The 23,313-nt window shown below is 44.7% G+C and overlaps 1 protein-coding gene across 3 annotated transcripts in view; it reads left to right on the plus strand.

Annotated features, from left to right (window-relative positions):
- The window catches only part of Arhgap10 (Rho GTPase activating protein 10), a 254,919-nt gene that overhangs the window by 208,616 nt on the left and 22,990 nt on the right, over window positions 1–23,313 (plus strand). For all 3 annotated transcript variants that reach the window (XM_042054222.1, XM_038312528.1, XM_038312529.1), the window contains exons 19-20: window positions 2,379–2,529; window positions 21,981–22,137. In XM_042054222.1, coding sequence (XP_041910156.1) covers window positions 2,379–2,529; window positions 21,981–22,137 — 308 coding nt within the window. The remainder of the gene's footprint in view (window positions 1–2,378; window positions 2,530–21,980; window positions 22,138–23,313) is intronic.

Consider the following 23,313-nt stretch of genomic DNA (forward strand, 5'->3'; position numbering starts at 1 on the left):
GATTCAGCTGTCCGGATGCCAGTCCCCCAAAGAATTTATTAAGATCAATAGATGGAATCTTTGAACCTTCATATGTATAAATGGGATGTGGTGTGGTCTAAAAAATTCATGTGCATGTTTGGTGCCTTTATTTTCCTGAAATATTCTTTTGGTGTTGTGATTTTTGCCTTCAGTCCTTCCACAGTGAAGACACAAGTTGTCCTAACTGTGGATGATTTCCAAGTTGGTCCTTCTTTGCTTTGACTACACAAAAGAATGACCTGGGAGCTTTAAAATATAAACCAAAAAAAAAAAAAAAACCCAAAACAATTTGAAAGCACAAACCCATTGGCGCCTGAAGTCTTCTGGAGACCAACTAATGTCTGGCCCCAGCTCTTAGTTGGGAACTGAAGTGCTGGGAAGGACTTAGTTCTGCCTTCGGGGTGTGGTAGGGTCACAATGGTCTGACTGCAGATTGACAAGCTCCCACACCTCCTGCTAGGTAGCCTTCTCCAGATGTCTCACCCTCCAGTGGAGAGGGACGTGCCTGAGCTGCCAGCACGTGTGCATGCTGTCTATGCATCATGCTTGGAAAACTACCAGCCAAGCAGTGCCAGTCCCGGGTTGCGGGGCGGAGGGTGCTTTGGACATCCTGGCCTGATGACATCCCAGAGGCATCCTCCATGTTTGTGAAAGTCAAGCATAGATAAGTTTGGGACTTTATAAAGTGTGGTCATGGTGCTGTTCCCTTTGACTGGGATTGTGCTTCCCACCGTCCCTCCATCACTGTTCTCATGTTCGTTCCCACCCCACTGCTCCTGTCCCCGTATGCCACAACCTTTTTTAACTTGAACAGTGACAGTGGCAGTACAGCAGCTGGGCCAGCAGTCTGGGCAGCAGCAGATTCTCAAGTCACACCTGTATAGTCTCCTCTTTGCCAGTGCCATGTGGACCCCAGATCCTGTGGAAAGACACTGTTAGTAGGTTGCCAGCTATAATAGCAGATGAGATTGTCACTGGCGAATACTTGGCCATGGCAACTTAAATAATTTCTTATTCTGTTTATACATGAGGGGGCAGTATGACACTGTAAAGCAAATACAGTGTTAAACATGCTTATTTTTATTGGTATATAATAATTTTTAGGTGAGAATCTCTAGGGTTTTAATTCAAACCCTTTCAGTGTCAGTTTTTCTGACACACACACACACACACACACACACACACACACACACACACACACACCATGTGCTTGATTCTGTTCAAATGAGTAAGTAAGTAATTGCAATACCTTTCCTTGTGAGTTTACATTTGTGTCCTTTTTTCTTTTGATTTTTTGAGACAGGGTTTCTCTGTGTAGCTTGGAGCCTATCCTGAAACTCGCTCTGTAGACCAGGCTAGCCTCGAACTCACAGAGATCGCCTGCCTCTGCCTCCCGAGTCTGGGATTAAAGGCGTGCACAACCACCACCTGGCTACATTTGTGGTTTTTTAACGCTGGGTATTTGTTTCTTCTCTCCACTGGAGGAATGTGTCAGTCCTCTGCAGGTACAGGTCAGGCTGATGCCTATAGTTTTTTTATTTCATGGCTTCATTGAAGGCCAGAGTCACTGAGGCTGAAGGGAGCCTTTCCCCTCAGGTCTTGGTGGCCGGGGACATCCGTGATGAATCACTGCAGTGTGGTGTGATATGCTTCTCTGTGTGACACACATATTACTTTGTCCAAAGAAAACAAATTGCTAAGCAAAGAAGCAGCGCATTTTAATTAATGTTATCATTCCTGATATATGAATGGCAGTGCAGATAAATCATGGTGGCGATGTTCTGGGCCAGAAATAGGAGAGAAAATTATTAAGAGGGTTGGAACATATTAAATGAATTGATGAAATCTATAAAACATTAAATAAGAAAATTATGAAGACTGTAAATCAGAATCCAGACAGGTGATTTCATAGACACAGGCTATTTTTTAAACCTATAAAAAATGTTTGTAAATGGATGTTTCTGTTTATGTTGTTGGGAAGAAAATTAGGCTGACAGTTTGGCATAAGAATAACTCTCTTTGAAACCTAAGGGGTTCTTGATGCCTGTATACTGCTCCCGGCTCCTTTCCTTGTGCATGAAGAGCCATGATTGTCTGCCCCATGGTGGAAACCATTATATTTGTTTACTTTAAGAAAAAAATTTGAAATATAATGATCTAATGCTGTTTTAATTTTAGTGAAATGCTTTATTTTGAAATCTTGTGTTAAAAACTTTTTTTTTATGTTTAAGTTCAAAGGACTAGATTTTGGCTCTGGTCTGTCATGAATAAACCCAGATCTAATGTGACCGGGTTCCGGTTTGCTGTAACAATACACGTTTCACTCATGACACCACTGTGCTTATCCCCAATGCCAGATATTTCGGACCTCGCCTGATGCTGCCCTCCCTGAGCCCACCTGCCTGTCGGCATCACCTCCAAATGCTCCACCGCGACAGTCAAAGAGACAGGGGCAGAGGACCAAGAGGCCGGTGGCTGTGTATAATCTTTGTCTTGAGTTGGAAGATGGTAAGATGCTTGTTCTGCTGGTGGCGTGCTGACGGCACAGCATGTCACCCACCCTCGGCATGGGCCCTAATGTTTCAGTCTCTGTGTTCTTATTTCTGTCTCCCCTAAATTGTAATGTTTTAGATTAGCAAGGAGGTTGACGTTTTTTCTGGTCAGAGAGAAAAATGCAAGTTTCTGTTTTGTGTTTGTTTCTGTTATGCACAGTTCTTTTTTTGTTTTAAGGCAGCTTAAATTTCTTTTTTGGGAGACTTGTGTGACCTCCTGTGAGGTTACATAACCCCGAGACACATGGAACTAAAATTAAAGCAGATCTTTGATGTGAGCGAGGAGCTGGTGGAACCAATCCACTGCTAATGTGTCTGGATTAGAGGCACAGGTCACTGTTGTGGGGCTTGGGCTTCTGCGCTGTGGTGAACCCGGTGGACCGAAGTCCTCAAAGAGCAGAGCCTTCAGTCACCGCCACAGCCGGGCGGCCAGTTGGCCTGCCTTTGAACTGGGGCCAGTGGTTGTGGCAGATGGTGATTCTCATGCCCTGTCCAAACTCTCGTTGCTTGCCGGCTCTCACCTCATAGCCTTGTCTAAACTTTTAGGTCAGAGCCAAGACTGCGAGCTCCACAAGGGCTCATTGGTGATTTGTAGTCATGTGGTACTCGTGAGGAAAACAAGGTCATGTGGTATCCAAGCTCCACAAGGGCTGGTTGGAGATTTGTAGTCACGTGGTTCTCGTGAGGAAAACAAGGTGATGTGGTGTGCAAGCTGCATTTTTGCCTGCGCATTTCCTCCTGTTGAGTCAGTTTTCCAAATTCAAGGTTATTCTTGACTTCTCTTCTTGCTGCGAATCCTTAAGTCTTTGTTGTGGTTATGTTGACGGGAACCAAATTATAATACCTTCATCATGAACACACATTCAAGAGAAAAGTGTGTTGGTTCATGCAGGGAAGTGGCAACTGTCTTCAAGTGACTGGAGGTGCATGCAGAAAGACCCACAATACTCTGGTAACAATACTAGGTGCACTGTTCTTTGTTTATTTCTGAATTGCTTGCTATGTGCACACGTGTCAGAAACAAAGGTCAGATAGTATTTTCCTGTTTCCCAGAGAAAAGTATGAGCCATGAATATCAGTTTCTGATTGGAGTGTGTGTGTCAGTGTGTGTGTGTGTGTGTGTGTGTGTGTGTGTGTGTGTGTTTAGGTCAGAGATCTCTACAGCCTATCTTTTGGGAAGGCTCTTGTTGAACTCAGGACTCACTCACTGGTTCTGCCCAGTGCTAGGGTTACGCCTATATGAGCACGCACAGCTTGGTGATGTGGAAGACACGCCCCAGTGTCCCCTCCTGGCTTGCTCAGCAGGTATTTTACTGATGGGGCGTCTCTCCAGCTCCCAGAACTTCTCTTCAGACTTCATTCCACTTGTGACCCAGCTGACTTTTTTCTCTTCTCACTTTCTTTGTCAACGGAGCTGCTAATAAGGAGTAAAACTGCCTGGTTTGAGTCTCACCTTCTCCCCCAGCTCACCTGTCCTCTACTAGAAGTGTTAATAAATAGTGAAACAAGCAAATGCCAGAAAGTAGGAGGGGAGCAAGAAATACACACAAGACAACTAGATGTCTGAAGGCCTGCAAGGGAACCAGAGCTAACTGTTTGACGGTGGAGGTGATCAAAGTCAGGCGTTTGGAAATCACAGCTACGTTCTGTTAGTCTTAGGAGTAAAATTGTACTTTAACAAATCTGTGGAGGTGCTACCTTTCTGTGCAAAGTTTCTAAGTGATTATTAATGACTGAGAAGTGTCTCTTAGCAGTATTCTCAGTTTTGATGGAAAATTCAAGATGGCATATGGAGTATATTGCTCCTAAGCTTTAGGAAATATTTTTGTCCTCGATGTCAGGCAAATGCTCTGCCATCGAATCGTGATCACTCCTGATGTTATACTTCTTAAATGTTACTTAATTTTGAGGGAAAATATCAATTATGCATTTCCTTCATTCTATCATATGTTTGTTGCTTCATGTTTAATTGCATGTTATTTTACTCTCCTTTGTTTTATAACTCTGTTCTTTCTTTTTGGTGACAACCTTGACTTTCTTTTTTAAACCAACCAACCTTTCTTCCTTCCTTCATTAATTGAAAATAGATTTTTTTAATGTAATATTCTCATTTCAGGTTCCTTTTCTCTAAACGCCTCCCAGATCCTCCCCACTTCACATCCACACAAATCCATACCCTTTCTTCCTCGCTTTCATTAGAATACACAAAGGCCTCAAAAAATAATAATACTAAAACAAAATAAGATGAAATAAAACCACACAAACCAGAATAGGACAAAATGGGAAGAAAGAGCCAAAGAAATAGTACAAAACACACACACACACAGAAAACCAATAAAAACAAAATTGTAAATCATGACATATAAGCCCAAGCTGTGAGGTTAAAAACAGAAAAAGCCCAGACAGTATTGTGAGACAAAACCCACTCCCAAATCAGCATTGTGCTGGCCATCTCCTGCTGGGCCTGGGCCACTGCAGGTGGAAGCTTCTGAGAGGGGGGGGTGGTGTATGGTGATAGCGGAATGCAGTCAGGACTCATCTTAGTGCTCTGCTCTTTAGCAGAACAGTATTTGGGTTTTTCTAGTTCCACGGTCCATTTAGTTTCAGGCCAACCTTGATTTTTTTTTTTGTTCCTTTGTTTTAAATTAGGCATGTTTCCGTGTTTTTGAGTGTGCATTCATGCCCCACATGTGTCCAGTGCCCGTGGAGGCTAGAAGAGGCATCGGGTCCGCTGGCACTGGGGTTACAGATACTGTGAGCTACCATGTGTGTCCTGGGAACTGAACCTGCGTCCTCAGAAAGCCAACGAGCCACATTTTCTTTACCCATGCTTTGGTTGAGGGGCATCTGGGTTGTTTCCAGGTTCTGGCTATTATGAATAATGCTGCTATGAACTCAGTTGAGCAAATGTCCTTGTGGTATGAGTGCGTATCTTTTTGGTATATACTTAAAAGTGATATTGTTGGGTCTTGAGGTACATTGATTTCCAATTTTCTGAGAATCCACCATCCTGATTTCCAGAGCAGCTGTACAAGATTGCAGTATTATATCTTCTGAAATGCTTGCCTTACAGAATGCTCATTGCTCACTTTCCCATGGCCTTTAGTAATCTCTTGAACTTCTAAACTGCATCAGTTTGGCTGAATCTTTTAATGAAGTAGCGGAGTCTGAAGCAGGCTGCTCCGTGCTTTGCTCCGTGTTTGCTCTGTGTTTGCTTTGATTTCATTCTCGTTATCCCATATTTTTATTTCCTTAGAACTAGTACTAAAGTAACTAAGGCCGTGGGGCACGGTTCACATTCTCCAGCTCCCCTGGGTTCGTGTCCATGCTCCCTCTTGTATGAAGAGGGCTGCTGGGTTTTCTGTAATTTCCTCTTAACGTGGAGGGAAGTTTGTGGGCCTGCTTGAGATGACAGTGACCTCTCTTATTTTCCTCTCACGGCAGGAAAAAACCAGAAGTAGTGATTTGAAGAATGAGGAAAGGCTCACCGTCTTGAGTCCTGATTGAACTCTTCCTCCCTTCGCGCAGCTTTAATTTTAAGCAGAACTAGACGCTTCTGAGACTAGTTGTTCTGTGCATCTTCCTGAGTATAATTAGATATTCTGTGCATGATATAGCAGTTTACTTCTTTAGGCAAGTTAAAAATATGATTTAATGCGGGTTGAAGATAGCATCATCTGGCAAGCCAATTAGCAGGATATGATATTCTCTATTGTTGGTCTTCCTTGGGTACCATTGGCTTGGTACTTGTAACATTGGATGAGAAGCGAAGCGTGTGAGCTGCGGCGCATGTTGTTGAACATGTGTTATTGTGGTCCTGCAGCAGGGGGGAAGGAAGCAAAGGGGATGAGTGTACACTGTTGAGGGAGAGGCAGATAGAAGGGGAGGCCATGCCGAGGTCTCTTCAGCCCCCACTCAGTGTCACCGCCAGCAATGGACACTTAAAGTGATGATGGGTATGAATTTAACCAGCTTCAGTAGAGTAAGAGAATTTATTTTGATTTCGGAGGTATAAGCAAGAAAAACAAAGATGTGAGAGTAGGTCTCTGTGTGGTCTTCTAAGTGTAGATTTTGCAGGGTGAACTTAGAGCCTTAAATATGGTTGGCAAATATTCTGTAATGTAGCATATGTAGAATTTTTTAAATCCTAAAATAGTGAACCTTAATAACTGTTGAGTTTTCTGCCATTGCCCTTCGTTGGGGGTTTAATGGCAATGAATTCTAGAATTGGAATTATGCCACACTGCTGACGAAGAACTTCTATAGAGTCTTTGTCATGCGTGCTTCCTACACGCCAGGCTGATTTCTCAGTTTGCACAGCTAAGGTACTGGTTTATCCTCCGCTGAGTATGACGGGCATGGTTACATGATAGCGACTACTCAGAGCAGCCTCACTGTTCCAGCAAGGAGGCTGTGGTCACAGGGTGGGAAGAGCGCTGAGCAGCTGTCAGCAGAGAGGGGAGTGTGCCCCTGGAAGGCCGTGGAGGGAGAAGTGTTAAGTACCAAAGTGCTGCGTGTTCATAGAGAAGGAGTAGTCTTCGTGCTCACAAAGAAGACAAAACTCACTTTTTTTTTCTGAGTGCATTTTAAAGTTTTAATTAAAATATAATTAATTATCTTACTCCTTGTATATATTCCCCTCCTCCCAAATTCATGGAACCCTCTACCCTTTAAGCATTTTGTTCTGTGTACATGAGTGAATGAATATGAAAGTGTGACCTAGTAAGTCCATTTAGAGTTGCCTGCATGTGCGTTTCTAAGGCCAGCCCCTTGGCACTGGATCACAGTCGGGGGGGCTTGTCACTAGAGAAGAGTAATCCTCCCTTTCTCAGCAGTAGTTAATTACCTACAGCTTTGCATGTCGGGGTGAGGCCCCGTGGGATTTCCTCCACCTGTATTGCCATGTCAGCTGGGACTGAACAGAACTCATTTTACTCCGCTTTTACATGTCCACTTTGATTCATAGGTTCACCCCAGAGCAGGGAGGCCACCACCACACAAACAGGCCAGGGATACCTGGTTGATACTTGTGCTGGCTGTGTGCTTCCAAAACAATATGCTTATAAAAGCCTCCTTCCCTCTCCCCCTCCTCTCATTTCCCCCACATCTCCTCTCTGCCCCGTCCCGAATCCAGCCCTTTCACCTCTGTTCAGAAAAGAGCAGGCCTCCCATAGGTGCCAACAAAGCATGTCGTATCAAGTTGGGGTAGGACTAAGCTTCTGTCCTTGCATTAAGGCTAGGCAAGACAAGACAACCCAGCTTTAGGAACAGGTTTCCAAAAGCCAGACAAAGCATTGGGGACAGGCCCCACTCCCATTGCCAGGAGTCCCACAAATAGACCAAGCCACACAACTGTCACACATATGCAAAGGGCCTAGACTTGTCCCATGCAAGTTTCCTAGCCATCAATCAGTCCATGGTCTGTGAGCTCCCATGAGCAGGCAGTTGCTTCTGTGTGCTTCCTTGTAATGATCCTGACTCCCCTGGCTTGTACGATCCTTCCTCTGCTCAGCAGGACTCTGTGCTCCAGCCCAGCACTTGGTAAAGTCTCCTAAGATGGGCTTTTGGGGAAGGCCTGTGACTACCCTAATTGTCATCATAGAACCTACATCCAGTAACTGATGGAAGCATATGCAGTGACCCACAGCCAAGCACTGGGCTGAGCTCCTGGATACAGTTAAAGAGAGGGAGGAGGGACCATAAGAGCAAGGGAGATCAAGATCATGATGGGGAAAACCACACAGATAGCTAACCCGAGCTAGTGGGAGCTCATGGACTCTATACTGACAGCTGGGGGACCTGCATGGGACAGAACTAGACCCTCTGAATGTGGGTGACAGTTATGTTACTTGATCTTTTGGGGGGGGGCTGACAGTGGACCAGGACTTTTCCCAGATGCATGAACTGGCCTTTTGGAGCCCATTCCCTGTGGTGGGACACCTTGCTCAGCCTTGATACAGGGGGGAGGGGCTTGGTCCTGCCTCAGCTTGGTATGGTAGACTTTGTTGACTCCCCCTCTGAGGAGTGGATTGGGGAGGTGGGGGTGGGAGAAAGGGAGGGATGAGGAACTGGGGTTGGTATGTAAAATGTAAAAATTCAGTAAATAAAAAGATGTGCTTTTGTTAGGGAGCTGTGGCCACGTTCCCACAGGTGTTAGCAGAGCACTTCCAACAGTGTGGGAAATAGAAGGGACACCATAAAACCACAGATGCCACACGTCATCGCCCGGGTCCTGCAGCTGCTGGCTTTCATTGTGGACCTATCTGCCCATCTTCACAAAGGATGTACCAGCCCAGCTGACTAGGTGAAAGCAGTTCTCCATCGTGGGGTTGCAGAAGGGTCTTCTCATCGTTTTTGTAATTGTTCAACCTGTTATTTCATCAGTGGATTCTGGGTAAAAACTTCCTGAGTGTGGGTGCCTCTTACGCCCCCCTTCAGAGCTTATGGCAATTCCTTGATGTAGAATCACTGTGTTGTGATGTTGAGGCTGAGACTAGGCCCACAATGTGACAGTCCGTGTAGACCGATTATTTCTTAACTCGGTTTTACAGTGATAAGATCAATAGGTTAGAAAAGACAGCTAGAAGCTTCAAGCTGTAATTGAGTTGTGGCGTGCCAATAAATCATGTGTGCTGCGGCCTCGGCATAGGTCTCTCCGCCCCCCAAAGCTAGCGAGAAAGGGAAAGGCAGCGTCTCCAACTTCCTGTGTAGCCTCCTCTGTGCTTCTGTGTGGGATGAACATTGTCCCCTTTCTCGGGAGAAGGAAAAGGGTTTATTTAACGTCTTTAAGAACCACTGCTGCTGCTGTGGTGAAAATGAGTTCATGGCAGGTAACTAGACTCTGTGGAAGAGAAAATTCCTTTAGCGCTTGTCTCCCTGTGGAGTGTGTTCTTTCTTCACTTCTAATAGCTTTTATTTTAATTTCTAGTTCTGAATTCAAGCAGCTGTCAGTCTCTTTTTAGTCCTCCTTGAGAGTCTTGCAGCGTAGGAGGTAGCCGGGCTGTCTAAGAAACATCTTTTCAAACCAGCCACAGTATTGTTTATCCTGAATGAAGTGGAATTTTTAAGACTGTCAAGAGTGAGTGATTTGAAGTGTTTTCTTTGGTAACCAGGACGATGAGCCGATATCGCAAAGTGGGGAGGGTATTATGCCAATGTGGTCAATTCTGAATTGCTTATGTTATTCAGGGAACTCATGAAGACCCCGAAGAAACCTAGCAGAGGAAAAAAGATGCCCCTGAAACTAAGGCACAAGCAACCCACGGCCACTTTCTCAGTTCCTACCTACTTCTTGCTACTACAGAGGAAAAGGGATCAAGTCAGCAGAGAAAATGTCCTCACGTGCCATTTTTCCTAGTGTCTGTGTTTGGCCTTTAGGAGATACTGTGGCACTTTTGGGGCTTGACTTGCTATGTGTTCGTGTTTGTGGAGGAGTATAGTGTCACCTTTAGATGTTTTTTTTTTTAAATCTTTGTGCCTGTTCAAATTAAGTTTTGATTTGCATTTTGGAACTACGGATATTTTTTATGTTGCACGGACTTTTCAGGTGTTAAGTGTGACTGCGGTCATGAGTTTCTGTTTCTCTTCGGGTCATATTAGGAACAGTAGTTATTTAATTCTGTTTATTATTTTGGTTCTTTTATAGAACCAATATTTATATACTCTTCGTAGACATGTTAATAATTTATGGAGGAATACGCCACAAAGTTGAGGAATACTAATCACTAATTATCATACTACAAGACAGATACTGTTCTCACCAATATTTACTGCGAATATTTAGGTATTCCTCAGGACATACTACAGGTGCTGTTCATATCTCTGTGAAGTAAAGGAATTGACACAGAGAAGGTGAGTGGCTCTTCTAGACCCCACAGCTGACAAGGCCTGAACTACTAGGCAGTAGCCCTAGGACTCTGGGTGTTTCATCCCTGTGCTGAAGCACTGAACAGCAGCACAGGCGTAGCCTGCAATAAGGATAAAAGTCTTCACACCCCTCCACCCCCAACAGTATGGTTATGAATGAACAGGAAAGGAAGAACCTCTTCTTTAAAGGAAACACTGTTTGAATGTAGAATAAGCCTAGAAATCTAGGAAGGCAGTCTGCTCCGACTATGGCTATCTAAGGGCTTGAGGATTCTGTCATTGTGTTTATCTCTTTTCTATAGTGATCACTTGTTACATACACGGCATTTACATGTGTGTACAAACAACATGCAGACATTCATGTAAATAGATGGCTGCATTGTTCCTCCCCCAGGGCAGAACTAACTGTGTGTAGACCACCTCCACATTTGCTGCTCAACATGACATTTTATTTATGATATCAAGTAGAGTAGCATTTTGAGCTGGGGAACAAGAAATGTACAATTTGGCATGTTATAGTTTATGCTAGTTCGTGTAGCATTACATACTAGTTTTGGTAAAATCTACCAACCCAGACCATATTTTAACAAACTAGAAATTATGTCAAAACATAAGAAATGAGTTCCTGATCTTAGATCCCATAGCTCTTTCCAGTGTCCTCGTATGTCATGGTAATATAAGAGGAAAGGCCACTACGGTGCAGTGTGGTAGCTCTTGTGAGTGACCCTCTAAACCGTGGGAAATACAGGCTGACATTATGGCAGGAGTTTGGTTCTACCAACCACTGCTGGGGAAATCCATTTAATTTGTACTGAAGCTACTTTCAGAAATAAAGTAGTTGATATTGAGATTTGAATCTGACTGTATGTGTAGAGGAAGTTGCTAGATGCCAGATCACCTGCAGACTGTTTGTCTCAGCAAGCTTTATATACCAATGAACAGTGAAAGTGATATTTAAGGATATTAGCTTCTTACTTATGTAGAAGCTTGGGTTTATTTCTACAGTATGTGAACAATCTATGATGTTTATTTCTACAGTATGTGAATTCTATGATGACTGTCCTTTATCAATATTTGGGAAGATTATCTGTTGGCATAAAATGCTTTTTTTCTAATATTTTAAAGTTATACTGTTCTATTTGGTATTCTTTAAACTTTGTCTTAAAATTTTTAGTATGCGCCTGGACCATGCCTTTAATCCCAGCACTCGGGAGGCAGAGGCAAGCAGACCTCTGTGGGTTCGAGACCAGCCTGGTCTACATGAGCTTGTTCCAGACAGGCAGTGCTGTTACACAGAAGAACCCTGTCTCAAAAAACCAAAGAGAAAAAAGTTTTAGTATGAAATATATTTTATTGTCATTGAATTCTAAGTATTTTCTGGTAGCTTTTTAGTGACTGTATTTAGTTTGCTGACATGGGAACTATAAGGAACAGCATTTTGTTAAAATGTAGATGGTCTTGCAGTTCTCCTTTGGTACTTAGAATGAGGACAGACTCTGTAGGCTTATGTTTGAATGTTGGTCCCTGGTTGGTAGAACTGTTTTTCAAGTATTAGGAGGTGTGGCCTTGTTGGATGTGGGTCACTTGGCGTGTACTTTGAGGTTTCAAAAGCCCATGCTATTCTCAGGGTCCCCCCGCCCAGCTTCTTCCCCTTCCTCCCACTTATCTCCTCCCTCCCACTTATCTCTCCCTCTTTCCCTTTTTCTTCCCTCTTCCCCCTTTCCTCCCTCTCTCTCAGCATGTGAGCTCTCAGCTATTGCTCCAGTGCCATGCTTGCTTGCCTGCCTGCTCGCTGCCTTGCCCCGCCCCATGAAACTAAGTCTGCCCTGATGGAATGCTTTCCTTTCTAAGTTGCTTTGGTCATAGTGTCTCTTCATGGAACAGAAAAATAACTAAGTATTTAAGATTTTAGGGCCTTCCTTCAAAAATATTTTATGTGATGTTGAGAATATTATCTTCTATTTGCTGCAAGGTGTGTTTGTGTGTGTGTGTGTGTGTGTGTGTGTGTGTGTGTGTGTGTGTGTGTGTGACAGGGTGGTGGGGCTATAGGAGTCTCCTTGTACATTGATTCTAGGGCTTTTCTTTTTCTTGATACGTGTTGGGGTCTGGGTAGAGCACATAAAGCCTGTCACTACAATGTTGAGTTTTCTATTTCTCCTGTAGGTTATGGTTGGTTGCTTGAGGTTGTGGTTTTATTTCCTTGTTTGATTACCACCTTGGTCTTCATTAAGTGACCTTTATGTACCTCCTGTCATTACCTCTCTTTTGGGTCTTAATTACCTAGTATCTCCATCCTTTTTCTTGTATTTTCAACTTGTCCTTTTTGCCCTAAGCTTGCTTCTTTAAATCAGCATATTGTATGATTTTTAAAATGTAATTGGAGAACCATTGTCTTTTAATTAGCAAGTTTAATCCATTTTTATATAATTATCATTATGTTACAATTTTTGTCATTATGTATTTTTCATTTAATGCATTTGATACATTTTTCCTTTTCTTTAAGAAAGCAAATGTCCCTGATGGTAGTCTTCCGTGTGTCCCTGATGGTAGTCTTCCATGTCCCTGATAGTAGTCTTCCGTGTCCCTGATGGTAGTCTTCTTCCCTTTTGTTTCTAGAGTGGTTATCCTTCTTTGAGTCATATACTCTTATTTCTCTGTTGAGATCTTAAACTTCTGACATTTTGCCTCCGCCACCAGCACAACAGTCTCAGTTTCTTCTCATTTCCCTACCTTTGTGGGTATTTTCTGGAATCTTCTTTTTCCCTTTGGTTATTCTGTTGCCATTGCCTTTATTAATGGTAACAATATAGACATTACCAAGTTAGTTGGACATCCCTCTGTTGCTTTTCTTGATAAAAATATTGAAGACTTTCTCTATGAGAATAGCCAGTATAGTTTTTTTTTTTTTTTTTTTTTTTTTTTTAGTGTTGGGCCTTTAGGGATTTGTACTGTCTGATGATATTTTTATGATGTCCTGACATGTTGAAATGCAGTTAGAATTCTTTTCCCCGATTCTTTGAAGACTTGGTGGATTCTGTTCTGCACTCGAGTGCTGTTGAGAAGTCTGTGCTAGAATGACTTTTATATGCTGTCTTCTTTATATTTCTTTATATTTGCATAGGTTTTGGTTTATTTCTTCTTTTTTTTTTTGGTTTTTTGAGAGAGGGTTTTTCTGTAGTTTCTAGAGCCTGTCCTGGAACTAGCTCTTGTAGACCAGGCTGGCCTTGAACTCAGAGATCTGCCTGCCTCTGCCTCCTGAGTGCTGGGATTAAAGGCATGTGCCACCGCTGCCCGGCTTGGTTTATTTCTTGTATCTGGTGTTCTTGAATTATGCAGTAGTGTTTTTTACATCCACGGTTTTCTTTGTTTTCCAGTTTACTGTTCTTGAGTCCGTTGACTTGGGGTCGTCTGTAATTTCTTTGATTTTTAGGAGTGTGTCCTTATTTCTTTCCTCTCAGTTTTTTTCTTCTCCCAGAACTTGGATGTTGATGGTTCTCTTTCCACTCTTTGTATTATGTTTCTTGAAATCACTGGCTTTTCATATTTTCTGAGCGTGCTGACTGTAGTTACTCTTGCTCAGCTGTGTCTCAGTACCTGACAGGATTTGGACTCATAATTTCGGAGGGTTAATTGACCCTGTACACCTGAGCAGAACATCATGATGGTAGTAGCAGCATGTGGCCGAGAACAGAACCTGATATCATGGGGATCCAGGAAGGAGTCAATGAAAGATGGGACCCTGAAGTCCTGCCCCAGTTACCTACTTCTTTCCTTTTGCAGCATTCCCAGAACCTCCCCAAAATAATGCCACTCACTGGGTACCAAGTTTTCAAAACATTAGTCTGTGGGGTGTATTTTATATTGAAAACATTAACTATCTTGACTTCCTTATAAAGGAGCATGCCATCGGTGTGCTGCCAAGGGTGCATTGGAGCCTCTCTCCCTCTCCTCTTCCTGTTTCCTTTCCTCGCTCAGCTGCTGTTTCCAACAGCAGCTTCACTCACAGCCAAGTTTTGTTGTTAGCCCACAGCTAACAGAAGGAAAGGCGGACATTCAGGAACTGAATTGTCCCAGTTCCTAGGGACAATGAAAGCTTAGTTTGCATTTACTTTGGAGAGCTTCATACTGTCCAAGGCCTGGTAGATCACAGGTTCTGAGAAGCTGCAAGATCTGAGTATTGTCACCTCTTCTGTGCCCAATGGGTCCTGGTACCATTGACCTTTGTCTTATCCTTCCATCGACCTCTGAGTATTTCCCTTCTGTCTCTGTTGATGGAGACAATGGACAGGTGTTTGAGGATATGCATGTCTTCTTTATTTTTTTAAATGTTATTTTATCTTTCTGTTGTTTTTAGGCATATGTGGGAAGAGAGGAAGATTTTCATTTATAAGTTTTTGAATAGAAAAGTCCCTGATTTGGCTTCATCAGGAAAGTGCAACTGTGTCCGTGTGGGTACAGTTCCTTAGTTCTCAGCTAGTCTGTCTGAGCCTAGAGATTAGCCATTTGATAAGTAGAAGTCTCTGAGGTTATGGGCCCTGAAGTGGCAGCCTACAGTTGTCTTTGAACTAACTGACTGTGTGATTGTGATGTCTGTGTAAATTAAATCTAAATACTAAGTCAATATCCTCATTTCTTTCTTTTTTCTTCTTCTGTCCTCTCCCTTTTGCTCTTTGCTAATATGCCATCCAGGTATTTAAGAGCGAGGGACCGGCCATCTCCTGTGGCCAGGCAAGACTTCCAGTAGAGGGACTGGGACACCAGCCCAGCCACAAACTATGGTCTGTCCTGCCTACAGGATGTTCTGGGGTAAAGGGGGCACAGAGATTGTGGAAGTGGCCGACTGATGACTGGTCCAGCCTGAGCCCCATGCCAGGAGAGTGAGCCCACCCATGACACTGCCTGGAGGGCCAGGACCCAGAGGCTGTGGCTAAGAGACCTAGAACAGAACCAGATATGATTTGGGAGGAAAAAAAGGTCAAGGTAATGATGCCTAACAGTACTCTGCTGTACCCGTGGATTAACTAACCCAGTCAGTAGTCATCAGCGAGGCTTCCTCCAGCCACTGGTGGAAACAGATGGTGACGAAACGGCCAAACATTATGCCAGCCTCGGGGAATCCTGCTCAAGAGAGGGAGGAAGGATTGTAGGAGTCAGAGAGGTCAAGAATGTCACAAGAAAACACCAAATCAACTAATCTGAGCTCATTGGAACTCACAGACTGAACTGACAACCAGGGAGCCTGCATGGGACTGGCCTAGACACTCTGCATGTATGATAGTTGCTTTTCTTGTGGGACTCCTAACAGTGGGAGCAGGGGCTGTCTCTGACTCTTTTACTAGCTTTTGGGACCTTATTCCTTATACTGTGTCACCTCACCCAGCCTTAATACAAGAGGAGACGCTTAGTCTTACTGCAACTTGATATACCATGTTTTTTAGTTGATGTCAATGGGAGGCCTGCCTTTTTCTTAACAGAAAGGGGGAGGGAGTGGATGGGAGGTAGGATGGAAGGTACTGGAAGGGGAGGAGGGAGAGGGAACTACAGCTGGGGTATAAAATAAATAGATAAAATCGGAGGAAACAATGAGTGAGGAACACGGAAGCGTTTTCTCCTGCAGAGAGCTCATTCCCAGCACTCATAGGACTGCGGAGGCTTTGTGAGAAAGAGCTAAGAAGGGACTCAGGGAGTGGTCTGATTTTTCTACTGCCAGGAAATACTTTGAGAGGAAGACTGAGAATAGAGGGCAGTGATAGGCAGCGGTGCGGAGCCTCGCTCCGCTCTGTCACACACGCAGAGGGACCAGGTGAGGAATGGCCGTCACCGGGACAGGAGAGTCAGCAGGAAGAAGAGCTGACGGAGGGTAGAGTTCACTCATGCCAGCATTGGCTGTGCTAGAGCTGTGGTCTTCAAGAGTTTTCCTTTCCTTATCTTCTGCCAGTCTCCGTGTTTCGTTGATTCGGAAAGTAAAGTACTGATCGTATTCTTAGCTCATTATCAAACCCACTTGGGGCTGCCACTTGGGGTGCTGGCTAGTTTTATGTGAGCTTCAGACACAGGCTGAAGTCACCTTAGTGGGGAAAATGCCTCCATAAGATCTGGTTATTGGCAAATGTGTAGGGCATTTTCATAAGTAGTCATTGATAGGAAGGACCCAGTCATTGTGGGTGATGGTGGTCCTGGGTTCTGTAAGAAAGCAGACTGAGCAAACCTTGAGGAACAAGCCAGGAAACAGCACCCCTCCATGGCCTCTGCCACCTCCTGCCCCCGGGTTCCTGTCCTTTTTGAGCCCCTGCCCTGACATCCTCCAATGATAAACGATGGCATTTAAATGTACGCTGAATAACCCCTTTTCTCTCCAGCTTGAGTTTGGTCATGGCATTTCATTGCAACCCTAAGACACTTGGTGCCTGAGCACTTACCCAGCATGTAAGACCTCATTCCTCAGCCCTGCAAGAGAAGGAAATCAGGCTAACGAGTGCAATGCACGTTTCTCTGGCATATCTTTCTAGTTTTTAGGGGAATGTGTGAGTCACCTTCTTTTCATCCTCGCTGTCTTTGCTGAGTTTTGCCGACTGCAGTGTCTGGATGTCTCGTGGATCCATTCTCTGGGTCGTGTTGCTCGCTGTAATTTCTGCAGGAACATCTCTCCAGCAGCAGGTGAATTCAGAGCCCTAGTATTGCACGCAGAGTCCTGTTTTCCGCCTCTGCCCCCAGACTCCAGCCAAATCCAACTACTTAACAGCTCTGAAAAGCTGCCGTTCTCTCACCTCTTTCCACCTTCTGTTTCTCTCTCAGAGCCTCTGTTCTTTGAGAGTCTGGCAGTAATTTCTCCTTGCTTCTGCTGCAGTCTCCCACGTGTCTTCCAACCCTCCTACTCGCAGGTTTTGAGACTTGTTATTCCTAAGTCTCAAGGCCCCTTAGAAAGTCTCATTATGCAAATGTCACCTTTGCTGTTTGTCTCCTGTCTCCAGCTTCAACCTGTGAGCACCACTGGGCCGGGGGCTGATGCTGGGACTGTACAGCCTCATCCCTGCTGCGCCTGGTGAGGAGTCAGAAGGGCAGGAACTGGAGATGCTTGTGGTTTAGACCGGAGCAGCTGAGAAGTGGAAACCACCAGCCCGTTTTGTTAGAATACACTGAAGAATTTAGTTCTTCTGTTCTCTGCTCTGTCCTAGAGGCAGTGCCTTTCATATCCATGATATTTCTTGTAGCAGAACATCCATTGTGTTTCCTCAAATTTTGCCTTGGCAACACAGTGCACCTGTAAAGGATTACCAAGCCTGAGACGTGGTTTCCACCCTCAAAACATACATGATGAAAGTTGGGTGGCAGACTAGATTAGGTCTTGAAGTCATATTCAGCAGCAAAATGCCAAATTGATGCTGCTTTAGTTGAGAGAGGAGAGTTCAGGCAGGTGTTGGCAAGTGTTTGGTAGAGGTCGGGCTTAAGCTGAATGTTGCCTGTTTCCTTATGTGTTGGAGATTGTTCAAAACAAAAGTCTTGTAGTACCATTTTTGCTCTTTTTATTCACAGGACTGCTTGTAGATGCCCATTAAAGGGTGACTCGCTATGAGATTCCCCTCTGTATGCTATAAATATGTTTTATTACCATTGGTTATTAAAGAAGCTGTTTCTGCCAATGACTTAGTAGAGTAAAGCTGGGTGGGAAATCCGAACAGAGATATAGAGAGAAAGTTGGCGGAGTCAGAGAGACTGCCATGTAGCTGCCAAAGGAAAATGACACCAGCTGCCAGCCAGAACCTTAGCGGTAGGCCATAGACTTGTGGTGATACAAAGAATAATAAAAATGGGTTAATTTAAGATATAAGCATTAGCTAGAAATGTGCCTAAGCTATTGGCCAAACAATATTAATATAATTATTATATTAATTAATATAGTTTCTGTGTAATTATTCGGGCCCGGGTGTCTCTGCCTACAGTGACTCGCACCAGAGGGTAGAGGTTGCTAAAAAAGTGAGAGATGAAAGCGACCACAGTGTGGTTGTGGCTGTGGCCCTTCGGTAAGGGTGTGTTCTGTTCATAGTCCTGCAAAATGAGCAAAAAAGCATCTTATCCTAATTGTTAATTGTAGATTAATCTCAAGATTTCAGACACTTGCTCTAGAGAACATTGAGGACAGAGGTTTGGAAGATAACTGAACTACTTGCAAGCTTGATGATCTGACTTCCATCCGAGAACACACATTGCAAACAAATCTGGGCATGGTGGCATGACTTGTGATTCCAGAGCAGGGAGGGTGGAGACAGGGGCATTCCCATTAGCTAGCTGACCAGCCAGCATAGACTACTTGTTGCATTTCAGGCCAGTGAGAGACCCCACATCAAAGGAGAAAAAGGTGTCTGAGCCTAACACCTGGAATTGACCTCTGTCTTCCACATGCAAATATATTGATGACCACGCTATTAGGAGAAGTTTGGGAAATGGTGATAAGCCTGACTGTTGACACACGTAATGGTTGTAATTTTTGGTCTTTCTTGTAACAGTGATTTTTGTCCAGCAGACGGACTCATTCCCCAGTAGAGATGGGGAGAGGAATTTTGTTTGTTGAGAAAGTAGCCTGAGGTGCCTCCCTTTGTTCAGTCTGCAGGCACAGTCTCTCCTACCATGCCGCCCTCGCTGTAGGGCTCAGACCGCCACTGTTGGACTGCCCATAGGGCTCTTAGTCCAGTACTGTGTCAGTCTGTCTGGGGAAAGGATTAGAGGAACTGCAAATGCCCTGCTGTATCTGGTAGTGTTTTTAAAGTAACGTTAGACCCTGGCTCCCAGGCTCCCCAAACCTGCCTCTCATCTACAGCCCTTCCTGGTAGGAATGCGTCGGGAGGGAAGCTGGTCCCAGCCACTCCACAGTTGCCCTTGCTGTGTAAGCCCCGCCCCGAGTCAGTTGGTGAGCCTAGAAGAACACCAGTCTAGAATTCAGTCTCGGTGAGACAGGGAACAACCGTGTACGTATGTCCCTCTCACCAGGAGCTGCCAGAGTGGACTTGTGTTTGAGCTTGAATTGGTTACCTGACGATGTTTATACAGTTGCTGCAGCCACATCCCTGGCAAGAAGCAACCTAAGGGGTGAGATGAGTTCTTTGGACTTACGGTTGAAGGGATACACAGTCCATCTAGGTGGCATGAAGCACCAGGTGGTGGGAGCACCTGGTTAGGTTCTTGGTACCCCTGCTCCCACTCAGGAAGCATCAGGGGCTGGAAGTAGGACTAGACCATAAAACTCAAGAGTGGTCACTAGTGGACCATTTTTCTCTGGCGAGGCGCCCTCTTTTAAAAGCTCCATAACCTTTCATGACAGCTTCATACACACAAACCTATCTGTGGAGGAGGAGGGGGGGTAATTTCACATTGAAGCCATAGAAATTATCTTTGAGCCCCCTCTTTCTGGTCTTGTATGTGGTCTAGGCTTGAAATGACTACGTAGCCCAGGTTGGATATCTATGTGAAACTCTTCAGCCTTCAGGCTCCTGAAGTCCTGAACTCACAGGTGTGTTTACCACACCCAGCTGAGCCGCACTCAGTCTTGTGGGGTGGCAGCTCGCACTGACTGAGGGACAGTTTGTACTTGTGTGGAAAAGAACTGGAGTTGAGCTTTCCAAACCAAGGAAGAGGCGGTTGTGCTTTGAAAGGGAGCTCCATTCTAAAAGGGATTGAAGCAATGTTTTAATAGTGGATTTGGTTTACTTGCCTCTAAGTTGGCCCTACTGTTAGGGCTGAATTTCTCCAATTGCAAACATGTTTGTGCTGAAGGGCTATCGACAAAGTGACTTAGCTGAAAGACAAGTGAAGCAATCGTTCTAGAATGTGGCTGAGACTGGGACAGGACGAGACTTTACAGGGAGGCACCGTCCAGAGAGAGCATCTACTCTAAGCTGGCCACTCAGTCCAGGCTTGCTTCACTTTCTATGCAGGGCGCTTCTCTGTTCCTGTGTCTCCCCAGGCATTGCTCCGCATTCCACCATTTCCAGTGCCCACTGCCCCAGTGAAGCTTTTCTGGACCTCATTTCTAAGACACTTAGCCTTAGTTCTGAGTTGGGTCAGGGGTCAGAAAGATTTATTTTCTACACTCAGTTTTCAAGACTAGCATGCCTAGGATGCTAGATTAGCCTAGGGTCCAGTCAAGTCAGGGCCTAGCATTGTCTTCTGCTTCGTTCTGGGAGGAACGGCAAGTCTTCTGAAGCAGCTTTCTCAGAGTGAGCTCTATCTGACCCTGCATTTGTGTGTGCTCTGCGCCAGGACGCAGGATACAGAGCTCTCAATACACTTGCAGCTTTTGTTGGCCGAGGTTCTGGGCCTCCATTTGCTGCTAGGGCAGTGTTGGGCAGTTGTTCTGACCTGGAAAATCAAGGCCAAGTTGGTACTGTGTCAATAGAAGTTCTTTGGGCAGAAAGAACAGCTCTGTTTTGGGGCATTCCGGTGTGTTTTACAGACCCTGGGCCACCGTGAAAACACAAAGGCCTGGTGAGAGAAAAAGCTGTCTGTGTCAGATCGGCTCTGATTTTTTATTTCTACACCAGCTGATGACATAATAGTAAACATGTTTCCTAAAATGTGTAAATCACAGCCACATGTAGGACCTCCTTCTTTCTTGTGGCTTCCAGTCATCCCTTGTAAGTACTGCGGGGAACCAACACTGCTGTCCTTCAGTGTTCACAGGGAAACAGGAGCTCCTCCATCTGTGAATATTAATCTAGTCCATGCTAGAAGCTCAGAATGTGGATTCCCTTTTCCGTGTATTCAGTGTGAAAGGATGAGCAGGTGACTAGAGCATACGGATTGGGCTGTGCTTGGCCATTGTGCTGCCCTGGGCTCTCCCTGATGCTGTCATGGCTTTGTCTGGGTTCTTTGCAGGTTAAGCGTTTATCATGGCTGCACACAAGGTGCTTGTTTTCCGTTCAGTCTTTTGGTTATTTTCTTTTCTTCACTCTTCATGGGATATAATCTATGTGTTAGTCAGCTTCCTGTTACCATAATAGATACCTGTGATATGCCAGCTTACACAGAGAGAAAGTTTACTTTGGTCCACAGTTTTAGGGACTAATTGGACCCAGTTGTTCTGTGGGAGGCATTAGGGTGCATGTGATGGAAACAGCTGTTACCTCTTGGCTGCCACGAAGGGGTTGGGATCTCAAAGTCCCCTTTGAGGACATACCCTCTGTGGCCAAGTAAACATTTTACAAAGTTGTGCTTCTTAAGGTTCCCACCACTATCTAGCAGTGCCACTAAATGGGAGCCAGGCTGTTTGCTGATCGGTCTTCAGGGACATTCCCTATCCAAACTGTAACAGTTCTGTCATTATTGGGAGGAAGGGAGGGAGGGAGGAAAGGAGGGAAGGAGCAAGAGACGAAGAGAGAGGAAGGAAGGAAAATAAATTCACAGGTACAAACCTTCAAAGGGTGGCTAGCCACACACTCTCTGGCCGAATTATAAATGTAATTTTGAAAATACTATGACTGACTGGTAACTAATGCCATGTAATTATTAGTGGAGTTATTTTTTTCTTCTCTGTTCTTTTCCCTCTAGGTGACGGTCCCAGCCCTCTCAAGGAGGACACCCCCAGCAGTCAGGATTCTCTGTCTACTCCATCTCCCACAACTTCAGCTGCCCATGGGCTCTCTGGCCCAGAGAGGAACCACCTCCCAGCAGACGGAGGGGCCAGTGGAGACTGGACACCCACTACGTAAGTCGCTGTGCTTTGGTGTGCTGCTAAAGAAAGAGAAGCCATCACTGCCTTGGCCAGCAAGCATCCAAGCCATTAGATCTGAGGACGCTCGCTAACCAGTGGTGGTTCCCCAAGGGAGAAGGCAAAGCAAAATCTTTGTTGAATAGTTTCTTTCCGTTTCCAGGCTCGTGGGTAAGAGTGTAGCTTCCAGTCTGATCTGAGTGCAGTTTGTGGTAGTCTGGGGTCACGGAAGGGAAGTTCAGTGTTCCTCCTCGCAGCGTAGTCTCTCTAGTGCAAACAGCATGGTGAGGACATTTGCACTCTACAGGCTGTCTCTGGAAACTGTCCTTGAGTGGCATTTCGGGCAGGCGAGTCTCTGGTTGTTATGTTTTACTGCATAGTAGCCTGCCTGGTGGAGACGTGGTAACTGACGTCTGATTTTATCTCCTCTGCCGTAATGCTAAGCTCGTGTAGATCAGCCCGGGTCTACTGCAGCAAATGATACATGTACGAACAAAAAGCCTTGAGCTTGTTTGGATGTGTGGGGTTTTCTTATACAGTGTGGATGAAACCTGAGGAACCACTGCAGAACAGGGTGGGTCTGAGCCTGCAGAGGGTGTCTGTATGCTCAGAGAGAACACAGTGGATCTATGAATAATTGTAAGACCTTGATTACTCAATCAAATACATCCAAAATATATTTATAATTCACCTAGAGAGCATTAAAATATTTTAAACTAAGATTGCTTAAAACAGACTATAGATAATGGTGTCTCTGACCCTAGCTGGGCATTCTTGGGGCTTTAAATGGATTGGAAAGTGCTCCTCACAGTGCTTGGCTTTTTATAGCCTCAGCTGGATCCAAATGAAATCATTATCATCTTATTAAGTATTAAGAAAGACTTGGAAGAATTTGGCATGCTGAAATTTTGGGGTGACCTGAAGATGTTGAAAACTGACGTAAAATCAGTGAAACTCCCAAGTTTAGAGATTCATTTTCTAGAGGGGTGTGTGTGTGTGTGTGTGTGTGTGTGTGTGTGTGTGTACATGCACAAGCATGCATACGTACCCCATCCAAGATTATTTTCATTTTCTGTGTAGAGATTGTGTATTCTGGACTTAAATCATGAAATATGCTCGTCACCTTTAAGCATGTATCAGCATGAAAGTCCCATTTGATGTTGCCGTGGCATC

Source organism: Arvicola amphibius, chromosome 15, assembly GCF_903992535.2.
Source record: "Arvicola amphibius chromosome 15, mArvAmp1.2, whole genome shotgun sequence".
NCBI classification, from domain to species: domain Eukaryota; kingdom Metazoa; phylum Chordata; class Mammalia; order Rodentia; family Cricetidae; genus Arvicola; species Arvicola amphibius.